This window comes from Pararge aegeria, chromosome 12, assembly GCF_905163445.1.
Source record: "Pararge aegeria chromosome 12, ilParAegt1.1, whole genome shotgun sequence".
NCBI classification, from domain to species: Eukaryota; Metazoa; Arthropoda; class Insecta; order Lepidoptera; family Nymphalidae; genus Pararge; species Pararge aegeria.
This window is the reverse complement of record NC_053191.1, coordinates 5,171,500-5,188,346: the sequence shown is the minus strand read 5'-3', so window position 1 is coordinate 5,188,346 and position 16,847 is coordinate 5,171,500. Positions and strand designations below refer to the sequence as shown.

The 16,847-nt window shown below is 37.1% G+C and overlaps 1 protein-coding gene across 6 annotated transcripts in view; it reads left to right on the top strand.

Annotated features, from left to right (window-relative positions):
- LOC120627972 (unconventional myosin-XVIIIa) overlaps positions 1 to 16,847 on the top strand; it is a 281,655-nt gene that overhangs the window by 219,912 nt on the left and 44,896 nt on the right. For all 6 annotated transcript variants that reach the window (XM_039896116.1, XM_039896114.1, XM_039896115.1 and 3 more), the window contains 2 exons: positions 4,034 to 4,182; positions 5,139 to 5,262. In XM_039896116.1, the coding sequence (XP_039752050.1) occupies positions 4,034 to 4,182; positions 5,139 to 5,262 (273 nt within the window). The remainder of the gene's footprint in view (positions 1 to 4,033; positions 4,183 to 5,138; positions 5,263 to 16,847) is intronic.

The window sequence follows — 16,847 nt, the reverse complement described above, 5'->3', positions numbered from 1 at the left end:
GCACTGAGACAAAGAAAGATGCCATGTTAGCTAAAACGTTCTCAGATCATCATGTTGGAGTACAGTACAATTGATTATTACAATCAAAATTATTATTGAAATAATGACAGTTTTGTATGACATTCAGAAAGTGTACCGTTAGGTTACCTACTTTGAAATAAAAAATTTGATTTGACATATTTGATTAAGACATAATAATTAACACTTGAAAGCGTTTATTTTTTCATCCTTTATATTTATTTTGTATATTTATATTTTACAGTTACTTAGTCAATATTACGTTAATAAAACATATACACGCAAACGTTTATTTTATAAGCAAACTTTAATATAAAGAGACACCGTAATGTCAAGAAGTCCCAGATGAGTTCTATTAGAGTCACAATACAGCTGGTCTAATAGGAATAATAAACAATCATCTTGGTGTCGGTTTGCCCGTCAGGTGCTATTATGCTCATAGAGGAACCTAGTAGGAAAACTAGGCCAACTATGTATTGAGAGACTGTTCACATACGATCGATTCGATTAAACCTCACAACACACTCACGATAGCAAAACGTGTCACTATAGCTATTCATTTATTGACTTCTGAATAATAAAAAAGAACATTAAAACTTGATATGCAATCGGAAAAATCTAAACAGTGTACTTTAGTTTAAATAACACAAATATCGCTCGCTATTGTGCATGTGGAAATTTTGATTCCCCTCACGATTAAAATATGTTTGCGGGCTATAAAATAGGTATCGTATGTGTAATTGTGTAACGGTGGTAGAATCACTACAAACAGGCAGACTTGACGTTTCAAAAGTGCTTATATTAGGCCTACTTGAAATAAATGAATTTTGAATTTGAATTTGAATTTGTAATCCAGAAAATGGCGTGTGCGCTAATTTTATTGAAATACCGTTTTACTATTTTTATTAGTGTTTTTATCAACACTTGAAGGATTACCAATTTCATAAATTCAAAATGCATATAAAAATTTTCGGAACCTTCAGGATTTAAACCAGCGAATGTCCGGCAATCCCGGCCTGATTTAAAATCTATAATTTATTTCAATAGTTTTACTAGTTTGTGTGTGATAAAATTACAAACATCCACATATCCAAAATATCTCCACGAACTATCGTCCATAACACATTATTGGTTGGATACATGAATTAATATGTCAATTAAATATTTTCCTCGTTTATATTTTTCATCATCAGTTCTGTTGTAGTGTATATTTTAAGAGATTCTTAACTTAATAGATACGTAAACTTCGAAAACGTCTTACTGCCCCTTCTACTATAAATTATTTGACCGTAGAGAAATCGTTCCTACATTACCTAAAGACTAAACAAGGGGGACTGACATCTGAGTCGATGCGACAACATGTAAACGCGCTCTCAGTTAACAATAGAGATGTAAGTAGTTGAGGAAATAGAGTGGGTCACTATCGTTAATGTTTACATTGCGCTTGACAACAGTAAAAGTAAAAAGTAAACGAGGCTCATCTAGACTTAAAGGCTTTACTACCAGGCCGTGACGATGATACTTTAGGTATTTACCTACTCTCAGTGGAATTCAGTCTTAATATCCAATAAACACACACACACATTGTCAATGTTGTGGTATACTAATAAAGAGTTTAATAATAAACACAGTGTCACAGTGTTGACGCCGATTGGCGCAGTTCGCAGCGACCCTGCTTTCCGAGTCCAAGGTCGTGGGTTCGATTCCCACAACAGGAAAATTTTTGTGTGATGAGCATGAATGTTTTTCAGTGTCTGGGTGTTTATATGTATATTCTAAGTATTTATGTATATTATTCATAAAAATATTCACCAGTCATCCTAGTACCCATAACACAAGCTACGCTTTTTTTTATAAATTAATAAATAAAATAATATACAATTTGAGTACTTAAAAATGTTAAAATACACATAAAATAACGTATTAAGTATATTTTGCTTGTAAGCTATAATTATATACGTTGAGCGTTTATACATACATATACATTGTAGAGGAATATATAGCGAGAATCACGTTTCACGGGCGAAGCTAATTTGCGTAAAAATATCCAATACCCGACTCGATTAGGACATTATGACATATTTAAATTTCATCCATCCATTTAATCTGAGATAATAATGGTTCAATTTTTCATAAAAAGTTCGACACTCTTTAAACTTTCTGAAACAAGAGTAGTGAAAGAGAAGTAGTTTATCAAGGGCAAGGTCAAAGACTACTAAGTCATTACCGCAACATAAACCTAATTTCCTTACTTTTATGTTACTTTCAATAGAAAGTTAATGTAATAATAGTTTATTGTACTTATCATTTAATAGTATGCGACAGAAGTCACGTATAATAGAACAAAATAAATGTAATCATTACCCGGTATTGGATTGTGTATAATGCGCTGTTCAGACTCGTGCAATGTAACATGTAACGAAAGATTCTGTTTATGTTACACTATTTCTTAAGGACAATTATATTGGATCTTAACGCGAAATGAAAACTGTGATGTCAATGCTTATTCCGCGCGTCTTCCGAAAAAGAACCATTTTTTCCTCATTCATTAACATCAACTTTACGATGTGTAGGGCAAATTCTAAAATAGCATGTTACATTCCCCAAGTCTGTATGCAGCATAAGAATGATTATATACATTTCGCAGATTGTGCGTGCGCGTACTTACAGAAACCCACGCACAGCTCAGTATCATATTAAGAAATTATGAACTTCGTTTACGTTTACGCAAACGGTACATTAAACACAGATTAGAGGCGAAATATTTGTTAATTATTGACATATTAGCGGAGCAACGTCTGCGTATAATTTCTGATATCCCGTGAGATTTAGAAACTATAACGCGGTCCCGTATCCCGAAAGTAAGCTGGATTGTGCCAATAAAAGGAATAATATATCCTTTTTCGTGGATAAAACTTGAAATTATTTCGGAAAATATATATATTAGACTCTCAACTTTTTTTCTTTTCCAGTTAGTATTTCCGAAACACAAAGTACGAAAACTTATTGTCAAGAAATTCAAATTGATGCTCCCATTATACTGATCAATAAACTTCTATTTAGTTAATTTGTTTGACAAGAAAAATACTAATAATATTTAAAAAATGTGTGAACCGTCGCGGTCGATGTCGCCTGGCCGATGTGAGGCATCGAAAATGTTTTGTATATAAGTGTGAAACTTTTTTTTCTATTAGGCATTCTATTAGGCATTCGATTTACGCAATGCCAAGGGTTTAGTAAATACGGACATTAGTTTTCAACCCTCTTTCCTATAAATCGGCCTAAGTCCAGACGTGGGATAAATAGAATTACGTGTAATGAAGTTTTGTAAAGCAACGTGATATTAGAGTTGCGTTCTAAACGCTATTATATTGAGTCATTATGGTCGCCTTCGTTGACGTTTACGCAAACGTTTACATGTAACACAGATTAGAGACGGAATATTTGTTAATTAAAGACACGGTACAAAAATATGTGCTAACGCAATTTACCTGTGCATGTAAAACTGTTTCTTACGTATAACCTGACGATCTTCCTGGCGCAATGGCCAGCGTCTTTTAAGTGGACGTATCTGGTTCAAACTCCGGCCATTCTACCAACAAGGACGTAAACGAAGTGATTCAGCGTTCCGGTACGGCGCCGCGTATAAACCGATTACAGTCAGTGGTGTGCATGATAATATAAAATATTAAATATTAAAACTCCTGTACCCACTGGAGAATTTCTCCATTATATATCATCTGCTCGCTTAGTGCATACCCAGTATGCACGCCACTGATTATGGTACTGTACAAATTACAGTTGAGATTGCATTCAAGGGCCAACTTATACATAGTTCAACGGGTACATACCCACTATAATATTTTGGGATTGGTCGATATTTCGAAGGGACTCAGTCGGAATCGTTAAACTATATTTAAGAAATCTTAGTTTATAATCTTTGGCCAACTTGTAGTCGAATAAAAAACCCACTAAATAAACTGTTTATTTATTTGGGTATGTCTTATTGTTACAGATCATGTTCCGCGGCGGCGTGGTTGGCGAACTCGACGCGCGCCGCGACGCCGCGCTGGCTCGCGTACTGGTACGACTGCAGGCGAGGGCGCGCGGGCTGCTTGCGCGGCGCCGTGCCCAGCGCCTGCGCACACAACACACTGCGGCGAGGTGAGTGGAACAAGCTTTTATTATTGTTTAAAGGTTCCCAATAACTCTCCGACTCGCTCCTATTTGCTCCTGGTTCCCCGGTACTAGGAAATATGGGGAAAAAAATTATATCGGACCGTGGTAGTAGTACCTAGAGCTTTTTGTGACAGAGCTGATCTGAGTGAGTGCTACCGCCATGCTTATTTCTGCCGCAAAGCTGCATCGCTTGTTTCGGCCTGGAGAGCGTCGTAGCCGGTATAATTACAGGCTTGTGATGCTTAACACCTTCGCTTCAGGTTGATGGACACAAAGCGATACCTTGTCAGACGTGTTCTTCGCATGCTTTGCTTAGTATTGCTCTTTTTATACTTAGGCGATGACCCACATTCTCGCATATACCAGGTTTTGCTCAAAACATTAGTTTATTCGTTAGAATTTAAACTCGTTAGATTTTTTTTTTTATATTAATAGCGAGCTAAAGGGCAAGTGGGTCACCTGATGATAAGTGAAGACCGCCACCCATAAACATCTGCAGCACCAGAGGAGCCACCGATGCGAATTTTCTGGCACTTAGACTCCATTATCATCTCAAACCATTACCTGCCCACTACATGGCACTGGTCTTCTCACATAATGAGAAGGGTTTAGTCCGTGGTCCGACACGCAGGCCAAATACGAATTAGTGGATTTAACACGCCTTCGAGAAAATTATGGAGAACTCTCAGTCATGCAAGTTTCTTCACGATATTTTCCTTCACCGTTAAAACATGTGATATTTAATCGATTGAAATAAAAATGCACAAAAATCAAAGTTGTGGTGGTGCTGGGGGGAGAAATCTGTGCCCCAAAAAATAAGCCGAAGCCACTAAGCTATCACCACATTTAACTCCATAGACTCATGGTGTCCAGGGCAAACGGGACATATGTGTTATCAAGCAGTGTTGTCCCTCTATGGCTCTAATCATTATCAATACTAGGTGCGTCCAACGCAACGTACGCGCGTTCTTGGCGGTGCGCGACTGGCCATGGTGGCGGCTGCTGGTGCGAGTCACCCCTCTTCTGGCGGTACACCGCACGGAGCATCGACTCAAGCAGGCGCAGGTAATACATACCATATAGTAATGTTATTGCCACTTAAATAAATCCAAAATATAAAAATGAATCGCTGAATGTGTTGCTAAGCGCAAATCTTGGAGCAGCTGAACCGATTTCGCTAATTCATTTAATAGAGTATTCCTTCGAGTACGAAGATGGTTTTTACATAGAGGATTTTTTTTTAAATTGCCTAAAAAGGGCTAAAAACAACACTTTTCTATACTCCCATACAAACGATTCGTAACTTTAAAGACAATTTGAACTTAAATGCCATACCATAAAGTTTAGGTGTTAGTGTAGAGGTTCCGGAAAGGCAACAAGTTACGACGTGTAAAGAAATATAATATAGTTTGGAAATAAAACCGAACCCGGTAGGTGGCGCTGACATTTGGTTCTAGGTTTTAAAAGATATTACACCCGTAAGTAACCGATTTGGTGCAGACGAAATTGCGCAGGTCAGCTAGTATAAATAAATATATTAAGTGTATATAAAGTAAGTGCAGCTTATTTTATGGGTACTGAGATAACTGATGAATATATATAAAAATAATATAAGTACATCAAAGCTTATTATATACAGATGAAACTCCGACACTGGAAAACATTAATGTTCATCACGGTTGTTTTGCTGCAATTTTTTATGAGTTTTGTTGTTTGCCTCCGTGACTCTTCACCGGAAAAATGGATTTTGCTAATTTGTCTATATCGGAGTTATACTGAAATGTTATAACCTATTTTTTGAAGTCGGTTATAAAAATCAGTTCATTCAAAGTAAAGGAAAAGAAATTTACTTATAATGTACATTGTATAATATGAATGTAGATGCAATCTCAGGTGCGTATGTTAACCCGACTATCAAAGGTAAAAAACGTCAGTAAAATTAGAGTTGCCATACGTACCTTATATAGGCACGGGACTGTCACTGTATATTTTGTCTCGTTGTCGAAATCGTCTTGTATAAATACATGCTTCGGTTTTGTGTCGTTTATCAACTAACAGCAAATAATAAATAAAATTAAAAAACTTTGATTCAATAATTTAGAGTATTTTTTTCGATACTTTGATACGATTGAGATCACTTACACTTGCTATGTTTATATGGTTTTTTTTTATTCTTTATTTATTTGGGACTTTTATCCAACACGGATATGCCAGCCCTATCATCCTTTAAGTAACTAGGTAAATAACAAAAATCTTAATTATTACAATAAAACCTACTATAAGAGAAATGTAACGGATACAATCTGTTATTGCTGCCTACGCAAAAATGTCTCAACAACAGACCTGAAACCTTCTTTGGTCGGTTGAGATAAAAGGCTTGTTACGTACGACCAATCTGTTAATGTTGTACTTCCGCATAATATCTAGTCTCTTCAAATTGTATCTGCTACATTCCACCAGTACATCATCTATGTACCACAAATATCGCAGTTGGCAGAATTAGCTTTCTTCATTAGAAATGCGAACTTATTAGATGGTGTAATTGAACAGATGGATGTCGAGTTTTGCCCATTGGAGGTTTTCTCCTCCAATGGGCAAAACTCGACATCCATATTGTCCCGTATTGTTTCCGAAAAGTTATGGCAACCCTAATGATAATAAAAGTAAAGACAGAACACCGCATGACCGCCCGTACAAGTTCCCAATAATAATTACGATTGCACTTTCTCAACGGGTTTTTTCTTTGGTCTTGAACGAGACGACGCAGGTCGTAGACGGAATGTCGTCATGCGCCGCGGATGTCGGTAAACAGTAGATAAGCGAGCAGCGTCGTGGTATTATGCAATACCTTTTTGTTGCTGTGATCAGGATGTTCGACTACCGGTCATTTGGGGGTTGAATTCTTGTCTTGGGTGGAATCAATTAGGCTTTGAAGAGTCCAGTCTAGATTATCAAAAATTGCGTTGGCAACTCGTAAGGCGATTCCGGTTGTTATAAATGTCATGTGATAGCTGTACATTTTACTAGCAACTCTATTAAAAGGAGGTTCGCGCCCATAAGTCATCGGAAAGCTTAGAAAGAGAAAAATTATGTTAGTACAACCATTTAAACGTTCACAAATGTTTCCCATGGTGAGAAATCATAAAGTAACAATCTATAAAAGACGGCAGAATTTACGACAATTTTCTCAGAGATTTCCCGACTACTATAAGACGAAAACTACAACAAATTAACTTAAACATTAAATAGAAATTTACTCAACTACAAATACAAGATTCAAAATGAACTTTTATAAATTTGAACCTGCTACTCTCTGGCAGTCACGGCCTGAGCGCTTTAGCCAAGTAAGCTAATAATAATATAGCAAATTATAAAAAACTTTATTCACGATCGTCGAAGTCTCAAAATATAATGATTTCAATTTTAAACTACAACCAACAAAAAATAAAAGTAACAAATATCGATTTCGCCATATAGCGTCGATAATTTCGTATTCCAAACCTTATCCAGAGGTTATCTCGCGGCCGAGTTTCGTTCATCTGCTACGACTTCCTGCTTTTGCTGGAGAATTTAAAACCGAGGTCATTGACCCGAGATCAAAGTGCATAATCAACGTGATCATGCTCGTATAATAGTAGGAAGAGTGATCATTTGATCGCTGTCTCGTAATAAGTCATTGTTATAGGCGATGACGTCTTTTTTTACAGGAAAATTGCTTTTGTCTTCAGGAAATACTAATTATTTGACGAGACGGATTATGCAAATGACTTCGTTACATAATAACTTGTTTAGTTGGGTTGTAAGATGGTTTTTACGACCTCGCTGTGCTGAGCCCTGTGGTGTAAGAGTGGAAGGGGGCCTTCGATCCTCGGCTGGGGTACTTTGGGAATTTATAATTCCTAAATTTTCACTGGTCTAGTCTGGTGAGAGGCTTCGGCCGGGGCTAGTTTAACATTACGACAAATACGTGCCGTCAAGCGATTTGTTGTACGATGCCGTGTAAACGAAGCGGTACGGGTTTGTTGTAACTGCCATACATCGAGCTGCTTAGCCTGCTTCAAAAATAGGTGACACAGAGTTTAGGGATTACATTTTTTTTTTTCATTTTCCTACAAGTCAGCCCTTGACTGCAATCTCACCTGCTGGTAAATGAAGATGCAGCGAAACGGACTTACCTTATATATTGAAGCCATACCCCTAATCGGTTTCCAGCGTCGGCCGAAACCTCCAGACCAGACCGGAGATAATGTAGAAATTAGAAATTCCCAAATCGATCCTGTCGGGGATCAAACCCGAGACCTTCTTCTAGGAACCAAGGCGCTCACCGGGGAGGTCGTTTAACAGGTTATAGTGGTAGAACAGTTATAAATCCATCTTATGCCGCCAGACATGTCTAACGCGTGCAATTTATTACATTAATAATATGTTTACTTCGGACCTCACATCAATTAATTAGCGAAACTGGTTTAACATAGACAGTTTATCTCACATCTTAAAGCACTGTTTCCGGCTCTAATCTTGTGAACAAAGTGGCCCTACACGAATACACTGGGAGTTTTATATCGTCTTACATCATCATCATATCAACACATTACCGGCCCACTACAATGCACGAGAAAAGAATAGAATAGAATAGAACAGAAAAGAACATTAAAAATAGAACAGAACAAAAAAACACATAATAGAATAGAACAGATCAGAATAGTATTCTATTCTTATCTGAATAGACCAGAACACAATAGAACAGAACAGAACTTAACAGAATAGAATAGAATAAAACAGAATAGAACAGAAAAGAAAAGTAAACACGTTACGAACGTAAACATTTGTAATGTGCATTGGTAATTGTTATTTTATGAATAACTCAATAGGTCAATAGGTAATAGAGTAGATGGTACAATAATTTTATTAAATTAGGTGACCTCACTAACATAATATTTTGACCTAACTAAGACTTTGTATCAAAAATCTAATTTTACATTTATAAAATGTATTAATCATAAATATAATAGAGTAGAACAGAACAGAACAGAACAGAATATAACATAACAGAATAGAATGGAATGGAATATACCAGAAGAGAAACGAATAGAACAGAATAGAATAGACTAGACCAGAACAGAAGTGATATTTTAATTGCTTAATACACACATAACTTAGAAAAGCTAGAGGTGCGTGCTGGGATTCGAACTCGGCCCCCCCGCAAGTGAAGTCGAAGTAGTTCCCCTCTCACCGCTTTCCCCTGTGTGTAATGTCACTAAATTAATCAATTTTATTCTCAGTACCAATTAGAAGGTAATCATCATTGAGTTTGGTCTAAATAGGCCTCCTATCTTACAAATCTTCATTTATACGAAATTACGATGTCGAAATGGTCTCACTATATTACGCCAACAGATAACAAGTGGCTAGATTGTGCAGTTAAAGTGTCCGACGGTTGCGAATCGGCAGGATATGGTTAAGGTTAATGGAGCCCTAATGTCTCAGTCAGTTTAGTTTAGGCCGCCTCAAGACACACCCACGTGCGTTTATTGAGTTGCATCTTGAGAGTTCTTAGACCTTCTTGTATCTAATACGACTAATATATCTGTTGAGTCAAATCAGGCTATAAACTAAATTTGTGACAGAGAGTATGTCTCTTTGTTGTTACTAATATATAAACGTACAACTAACTTGTCTTCTTGCAAACTTTCAGCTAACACGGCAAACATTAACAAGACACTGACCCCCAAGACACGGGATATCCCAGTTTAGGTGTCCAGCGTAATTTTAGAAAAAACATTGTACTTTTAAGCAAATAAAAACTATTATTATTATTATTCTCCGGTTATACATACACAGCGCACACAATAATAGCAATCCCAAAATTCTCTTCTCCTTAGTGTGCCGTCTCCTTACGAAGGTTGGCAATCGTTAGGGTTATCTCTACTTTGACACTGCTGCTCTAAATAATGATTTGTTGCTCTTTCCAAACCACTGTCGTAAGTTTTAGAGCCATGATATTCTTCTCCGGCCAGGCCTTCTTCTGCCTGCCTCTTCACCTTGTATGAAGAAGTTCATACGTTTTAGTGTTCCGCATCACATGACCATAATATTCTTTCTTCTTTTAATGGTTAGGAATACCTCTGTAACCTTACACATTCTCTGCAATACAGTGCTATTCCGTACACGATCTGTCCAAGATATTCTTAACATATTTCTGTACACCCACATCTCGAACGCTTCGAGTTTCCTGGACATGATCTCTGTTAGAGTCCAAGCTTCTACGCTATCTAGGTGTTCTATAGGAGTACAGAGAACACCTAGCACCGCGCAATGCGTGTTCGAAGAACAATCAATGTGTGTGTCAACTAAATTATATGAAATACTAATAACCAGTCGCAATTAAACCTTGAGAAAGTGCATACGTATTTTCTTTTAAACAATCCACACAACCTGCAAGCTAAAATCAACCTTATTACAATAAACAATATCCTAACCCCTTCTCATTGTGGGAGACCCGTGCCCATTAGTGGGCCAGTAATGGGTTGATATGATGATGAGGACAGTCAAGGGCTAATTGTAGCAATATCTTGACGGCCGATTGGCGCAGTGGGCAGCGTCCTGCACCCTGCTTTCTGCGTCAAGGCTGTGGGTTCGATTCCCACAACTGGAAAATGTTTGTGTGATGAATATGAATGTTTTTAAGTGTCTGGGTGTTTATTTGTATATTACAAGTATTTATGTAATTTATTCATAAAAATATTCATCAGTTATCTTAGTACCTATAACACAAGCTACGCTTACTTTGGGGCTAGATGGCTATGTGTGTATTGACGTAGTATATATTATTTATTTATTTATTAAGTAGCTTATATCCAGAGGTGCGCACGAGGTTTTAGACCAGGGAAGCATAGTTTAATAACTTGGCAGAAAATGGAAAAATCCTCGTACTTTACGAATGAGGTATTTTTTTAGGATAGGCAGTGCTTCGTTGCATGTATGAAGTGCACGCCACTGCTTATATCCTTCCTCAAGTAGGTTATCAATTGCAATTAACGATTTTCAAACAATTATAACTTTATAATATACTTATTTATTTTTTGTTAATGTAAACAAAATTGAAATGTTTTTTTTTCTATATTCTTAAATCGAGTGTTAAGTACACTAAACAGTAATGAACCGGTTGTTTTTTTTGTAAAGAAAAAGATTACCATACAGAAATAAGATCAATCTTGCATCTCTCTCTAGGTATCAGTGGTAACTAACCAAAATACTTCATGCAGGTGTTTAAATGTTATCTTATTTAAGAGCTCTCGCTTACGGTTTTAGATAAACCTTCTTTACGGGTGTGTGAAGTGAAAGACAAATCCGACGTTAATATTGATGTTTCGATCAAATGTTCCGATAAGTAGGCCTTGCCACAAGCGTTATAAAGGCTGTTGGTGACATAATGAGGCCTTATATCTTACTCGCATCACACTTAAATTTACATATGAGGTTATTTCATGTTTTGATTAATAAAATAACTGCCTCGTTGGTCTAGTAGTTCGTGATGTGCATCTGCGATTGCACATCATGAAGTCCTGAGTTTGATTCCCGTGTGAGACAAAATAGTGGTATTAATTTTTTCTATCGGGTAATTCTTAGTATCAGCCCGGAGTTTGGAAATTGGAGATGATTCACCCCCGTGCCTCCGAGAGCACGTAAAACTGACAGTCCTGCTCCTGATCTCTTTCCGGCTGTGTCGGATCTCATCCGCATATGCAAATCCTACCGCCATCTAAATTAAAAATCCACAGCACCGGCCCGAACCCTCCTCGGCCCCAACCATCAGGTAGGTCACATGCTTAGCTCGTTAATTATAATTATTAAAAAAAATGTAGGTATAAACTTCTTTATTCATCACAACAACAATATAGTAGAATTAAATGACGTGTGATCAACGATCGGATTTCCGCTTGGTTGAGCACCTTACGTAGCGTAATGCTTTTACGAAGATATTGGATATTTTCTTTATTTCCATGAATTATGCGATATGTGACGCTCGTGACAAGAATGTAAAAGTATGCGATGCAAAAAACGCATGTGCGATGCCTTAATGGTGTCTAACTAAGAAGGATACGTAGTGGTCCTGAGGTTCTAACGTATAATTCTTACTAATATTATTAACGCGAAAGTGGGTTTGTTTAACATCATTTTTGACATAGATCTATTTTTAAGAACGTACGTACTCTACTTATCCCAGGAAAACAGTTCTTCTTCTCTCTCCCTCCATTAATATATAAAATCATAAATATTTTCATCATCATAAACCCATTACTGGCCCACTACAGAGCACGGGTAGGAAACCCGTGCCTTGTAGTCACAATGAGAAGGTGTTAATGCTGAAGTCCACCACGCTGGCCCAGTGCGGATTAGTGGACTCCACACACCTTTGAGAACATTATGGAAAACTCTCAGGCATGCAGGTACCCACGATGTTTTCCATCACCGTTTAAGCAAGTGATATTTAATTGGTAAAAAGCACATAACTTTGAAAAGTCAGAGGTGCGTGTTGGAATTCGAACTTGGCCCCCCGAAAGTGAAGTCGAAGTCTTACCTCGTCCAGGAGATACAACGGGTACCCCGGGCCTCTAACAAAGCCAACTGTGGTGGTTTTAAATTCGCGTATACCCCTAAAGGGGAGAGTCCCACTGAACCTCCGTCCTGCCCAAGGGTCAGAGGTAGCAGTAAAGCTTTTCCACTACGCAAAAATAAAAAAGTAAAAGTCCTACTCACTGGGCTATCACCGCTATATTTAATTTAACTAGACTGTAAATCAGTAAAAGTAGAAAACCCCAATTCAAAGGTCATCTCTACCCTATCTCCAAAGTGATAACCACATGTCGGCATTTAAAATAACAGATAAAAAAAGCCGTCGTTCATTAAAAATGTCATAAAACATTTCACTGCGCACGATAAATCTATCCACGCGAGTGAGATAGGGAATTGTGTACAACTCGTTAAATATAAATAGGTTAAGTACAAACTTGATTTTAGCGGGTTGTATTGGAGTAAAACTTCTTTAGGCGCGACTAGGGAGTAACTCAGATTTTTTTAGACATTGTGGGAGTGGACCCGTGCTGTGTAGTGGGCCGGCAATGGGTTGGTGAAAATTATGATACACAAATACTTATAATATAAAGATAGATACACGATCACTGAAAAACATTGATGTTCATCACACAAACATTTTGCCAATTGTGAGAATCGAACCCGCAGCCTTGGACGAAGAAAGTAGGGTCACTGCCCACTGCGCCAATCGGCCGTCAGTAGGAATAACCTTAATGAAAGGTTGGCAACGTAGTTTCAATTCTTTTAATTGTGTTTTAACGCAATGCGAAATTGTACGGGCAATGCCTTCAACCCCGGCAGTCTTTCGCGCGCAAGTATCGTGATAATTTAGTAGGTGTTTTATTGCGACTTCCGATGACGAAAGAAAGTCCATAGCGTATTGGTCTGTCATTAATATTAAGTATCTACTGTATTTTGCCCGCGAATCAACCCAGAATAAAATTGATAGTAAAGTTATTTGCTCATATAGTTATTGTAGTCGTGGGAATTCGGAAAACAGCAAGTGTCCAAGGAAACACGTAATCCAAGGGGTAATAACGCAGTATATTAATACTTGCTTATCTATTACTTCGACAGCCGATTGGCGCAGTGGGCAGCGACCCTGCTTTCTGAGTCAATGGCCGTGGGTTCGATTCCCACAACTGGAAAATGTTTGTGTGATGAGCAGGAATGTTTTTCAATGTCTGGGTGTTTATCTTTTTTTTATAAGTATTTTTGTATATGATTCATAAAAATATTTTGTATAACATGAGAGGATTGTGCAATGTCCATACAAACTTAATGGAGTTTCAGGACATCAAGTCACCTCAGTACCTATCTACTGATTGTAAGAAAAAAAAAAAAAAAAAAATTCATCCGTCATCTTAGTACCCATAACACAAGCTACGGCGTTACTTTGGAGCTAGATGGTTATGTGTGTATTGTCGTATTATATTTTATTTATTTTTATTTTGAGAACGTTATGGAGAACTCTCAGCCTCAGGCATACAGGTCTCGCCATGATGTTTTCCTTCACCGTGAAGCAAGTGATATTTTTATTACTTAAAAGGCTTGTAACTTAGAGCTTACACAAACATAACAAGTCAGGAGGCAAGTCTCGAACGACAGCTAGTTTCATATAATCAAAAAATATGCTAATAGTTTTTGGTCTAATTACTATGAATATGTTATGTAATTTCCCGCTACAATTTCACTTCGACAGGTATACGAAATTAATTCGAGCGATTATCGATTCGACACACCACAAAACATAATTATAGAGAGCGAAATTTAATCGTTATATATTAATTGGGTGTTAACTTTAGCAAATAATTTCAAACTTTCCATATCATAAACCAGAGAAAATATCAAATTATTTTTACACTTTCGTGAATTTTATGTTTGTTGATTTAACGCTTTTAAAAAGAAAAGCTTTTACCGCTAGCTCTTCCCCTTATCTTCTCTATCTGTCAGACAATCTTTTAATCAATAAAAACTTTTTGAATCGTTCAAACACGTTTTTTTTCTTTATGGTTAGGCGACGTTTTACTTATGCCCATTTGTGTGCACAGGGTGTTTAATCATCATCAACTCATTGCCGGCCCACTAGAGGGCACGGGTCACCACCCAAGATGAGAAGGGTTCAGAGGGGAAGCGCCGTAGTCCACCACGCTGGCTCAGTGGAGTTTGTTGGACTTTGAGAACATTATGGAGAACTCTCAGGCATGCAGGTTCACGATGTTTTCCTTTACCGTCAAAGCAAGTTATATTTTGATTACTTAAACGCACGTAACTTAGAAAAGTTAGAGGTGCGTGCTGGGATTCGAACTCGCTCCCCCCGGCAGTGAAGCCGATGGCCTAACCACTGGGCTATCACCGCTTGCATGTTAGATTTTGTTTTTATACGATCTAGTCTTGCTCTTGACCACTATTATGCCTGATGAAACGTAATAACTATGTACTAAAATACTTCTAGTACGAGTAAAGCGCTATTCTAAGTTTTGAGAAAAATTGTTCCATTTTTGTATAATCTGGTATTGCTTATCTTAGTCGAACACCCTGTGTAAGCTACTGTGTATTTTAAAGTCGAGGAAAACAGAAGACGAGACCCATGACACCTAACTTCCAAAACCGCGTACTAAGGATTTTTTTTTTCTTATTATACACATGGTGGATTTTAAAGTGGTTTTTTTGAAGTTATACTTTTGTCGCGTTAGGGAAAAATTAAAGGAGGTAATTTTTACGATCCGCGCGCACGCCGTCACAAAAAACCGACACCCTGAAGTTTGCTATAAGGTTTGACAGTTGGCTCATTCCGGTGATTTAATTGATTCAATTGTGCAAAAATCTCAAATTTTAATGTTGCAGAAAACTTGGTTGTCCTGTAATGAGTCTATTAGTATTCCAAATTTAATTACGTTTATTATGTACATTTCTTCAATTATGTACACCGACCTACGTCAGTGATTATGTAGAAATATTTTTTGTGATTTTTAAATAAACTTTATTTAACTAGATAGTATATAATAAAACTTTCGATGTATTAAATACCTGTTTTTTATTGCTGGTGTCGTTTTTTCTACAACCGTAGAAAGGCGAAAATAAAATTTTTGAAAAGATTTTTATCTTTGACTTCTAACGCGTGTACATAATTACACACACTTTTTATTTTAAATTGGCAAATTTACATTATTTCAATTTCTTTAAACAAATTGTTATTACTGTAAACAAATTTGAACACACACTTCGGGCGAATGTGTTATAGATAGGTGTTGTTGCAGACTCCTTAATATTTGCAGTGTTTCAAAGAACAACTATCGCTTTCTTCTTTTTCTCTTCTATTATAAATCGCGTATATATATACATCGTGAGAAAAGTTTTAATTTAGGTGCTAATGATATAATTACTAAGCAACATTTATGAGTGTCTCCGTACATGGGCACCAAGTCAAGCCTGATAACCGAGTCGAGTAGGTACGGTTGGAAAGCTATACCATAATTTCCCCATAATTGAGTTGACCCGGTTTTGACTTCTAATCTAGACTGCTATTAACATTAGACTGGAATCGCGTCGATACTATCATCACCTCAAGTTATATTGCAAACTATATTATTGAATCGAAACCTATTTTGTGAGTTACTTTCGAATGAACCATGAAGCGGATAAACACCTTGAGATCATGATATAAATGGATTGGATTTCAGTAGGTATGCTAAGTTTCATTTTTCAATTTTTGATTGAATTTTGGAGTCGTCGAACTAAAATTCACAAATTAAGTTTTCTGTGAGTCTCGGATCTCGGCCTAGTGTGAAAAAGGGACAGTTTGGCCTTTTGTACGAGGGTTCAGTCCGAACGCCTTCGTAAGTGTGGATGACAAACACGGAACCAACGTTGTCGTCCTTATGAAAAGTGCAATTCTTGACTTGGTTTTGAAGCCTCACTGATCCGAAATCTGAAATATTATTATTTGTTTTTTCTTATCAAGATTAGTTATCTCTACCCGTTACTCGTATTGTTTCTATAGAGATCGACGAGATAAAAGTTAGACATAATTCTCTCGTGGTGCGCATCCTAGC